Below are 1,980 nucleotides of genomic sequence, written 5' to 3'. Positions count from 1 at the left end.
AGAGCATGGTAATGCATGGTATATACACTGCTCAAGCTGGTGATAAAATATCAACTGCTCTGCAGTAACTTTCACATACATGTACAAATTGGAATTTTAGTGAATATTTTGGCTTTACTCTTTTTTTTTTTTTAACTTTTTCTTTTTTCTTTTTTTTTCAAGGTAGGGTCTCACTCTAGCCCAGGCTGACTGGGATTCACTATGGAGTCTCCCGGTGGCCTCAAACTCACAGTGATCCTCCTACCTCTGCCTCCCCAGTGCTGGGATTAAAGGCGTGCGCGGCTTTACTCCTATTTTTACATTAGCATAGCTGATGTAAGTTACAGGCAGTCAAATACTTTTATTTCCTACCTTCCAACTGAACAGAAATACACAATGTATCATTTTCGTTGGGTTAGACACACTTTTTACATCTCAACAAGAATGCCATAACCCTTTTTTGAACAAAATTACCAGGGTACTAATGAAACTATCTTTGGAGGAAGCTTAATAATCATATTTGAAATACATCTTCCATTGGCAAGCTCAGTGCCTTCTCCTAGAAGGTGGCTATGTAAATTCTCAAATTTATGTGCAGTTTAACAACATTCCCTTACTGGAAACATAAATTTCCATAACACAGTTCCCCAAAACTGAAGTCTTAAAATTCTGTCTCTCCCTTGGCTTGCTTCTCTCTTGATTCCACCCAGGCTTTATTAATGGTTCGCTTCATATCATTGTGTCCATCTTCATAAATTTTCTTTAGGACATTCATTAATCCCTCACTGGGATCTGTTTCATTGTCATAGGAGGGCTTTTGTTTTTCTTTGCACTCCTTCTCAACTTGAGTCAAGTAGTCCCATCGTGTGTTTGCTGCTTTCTTTCTACATAAGATAACTGTGACAGTCTTGACTTTTTTTGAACTGCCTTCCACAGAGATGGGTTTCAAAAGATTGTTCACAATCATGGAGTAATTCTTCCCATTTAGATTCTTCACCAAAAGATCAAATGATCTCTCAGTGAAATGCACTTGCACGTTCTCAATGGGAACCTGGTGAACTCCAGTTAAGGTAATGTAGATTTTCACAAACTTATCTGACTGATCCCATCCATAATTACTGATCTTCACTGTATATCCTGTTGTAAGAGGAGCAACCACAGCAGCTGGCTTTTCACTGTCAACAAGTTCTGGTTTCTTCCGTGATTTCTGCTGCATCTTGTTCTTTTTTTTTTTTTTAATTTAATTTATTAGTTTTCTTTTCAGTAAATACAGGCAGTTTGGTACCATAATTTAGGCTCATCTGTGCATCTTGTTCTTTATTTCTGTCTCAATCTTGTCTTTTTCAACTGTAAGGGCATCACGCACTCTTTTCCTAATGGACTTTTCCAACAAGACCTTTACCTCTTCTAGGTCTTTCTGCAACTCCTCCAACACCGAAGCCATGGTCAGGGCCTAAGGCCGGAGCTGCAGCCGAGCACCGGAGCAAGCAGAAAACGCCGCACCAACACGCTCCCCACCAGGGCGAAGCCCAGCCGCTGCCCGACCGCAGCGCGCTCAAGCCCCGGCGATCCGACCGTGGGCGACTCCGCCGTCAGCCTTCCACCCCATGCCTCTGGAACCTTCGCGATACCCCCCCCCCCAACCACGCGCCCACAGCCCCCAGAACCAGCTATTTGTTTCATTCATTCTATTGAGTTTTGGTTTCTATTTTGGTAACTTCTGCCTTATTCTTTGTTATTTATTCCCATATACTGATTTTTAGTTTGTCTTATCATTCTTTTTCCCAAGGTCTTAAGGTGAAGGATAAAGTTGTTCACTTGTATCCTTTCTCGTTTCTTAATATAGGCACTTAAAGCTATAAATTTCCCTTTTAGGACTGCCTTCATTAAATGCCAAATGTTTTGGTATGTTGGGTTATCACTTGATTCTCTGAGCTTTTAATTTTTTATAATTTAATTTTTTATTAACTTTTGTACTTATAGACAACAAACCATGATATT

At 40.2% G+C, this 1,980-nt stretch overlaps 1 protein-coding gene across 1 annotated transcript; it reads right to left on the bottom strand.

Annotated features, from left to right (window-relative positions):
* Positions 1-621: 621 nt before the first annotated feature.
* Positions 622-1,423, bottom strand: LOC123458821 (calcyclin-binding protein-like). Its single transcript, XM_045144380.1, has 2 exons — positions 1,289-1,423; positions 622-1,195 (listed from the first exon to the last, which is right to left on the bottom strand). Exons 1-2 carry the CDS (start codon positions 1,421-1,423, stop codon positions 641-643), a joined length of 690 nt encoding a protein of 229 aa, XP_045000315.1. The 3' UTR covers positions 622-640.
* Positions 1,424-1,980: the final 557 nt, after the last annotated feature.

Source organism: Jaculus jaculus, chromosome 2 (assembly GCF_020740685.1).
Source record: "Jaculus jaculus isolate mJacJac1 chromosome 2, mJacJac1.mat.Y.cur, whole genome shotgun sequence".
Lineage (NCBI taxonomy): Eukaryota > Metazoa > Chordata > Mammalia > Rodentia > Dipodidae > Jaculus > Jaculus jaculus.
Note: the sequence above shows the minus strand (reverse complement) of the source record. Positions and strands in the feature narration are given on the sequence as shown.

Bases quoted from the DNA above. Each gene is read 5' to 3' on its own strand.
- LOC123458821 (XM_045144380.1), bottom strand. From the start codon at position 1,423: ATGGCTTCGGTGTTGGAGGAGTTGCAGAAAGACCTAGAAGAGGTAAAG. The intron at 1,196-1,288 runs ATGCACAGATGA...AAAAAGAACAAG, and splicing joins AGACAGAAATAAAGAACAAG to ATGCAGCAGAAATCACGGAA.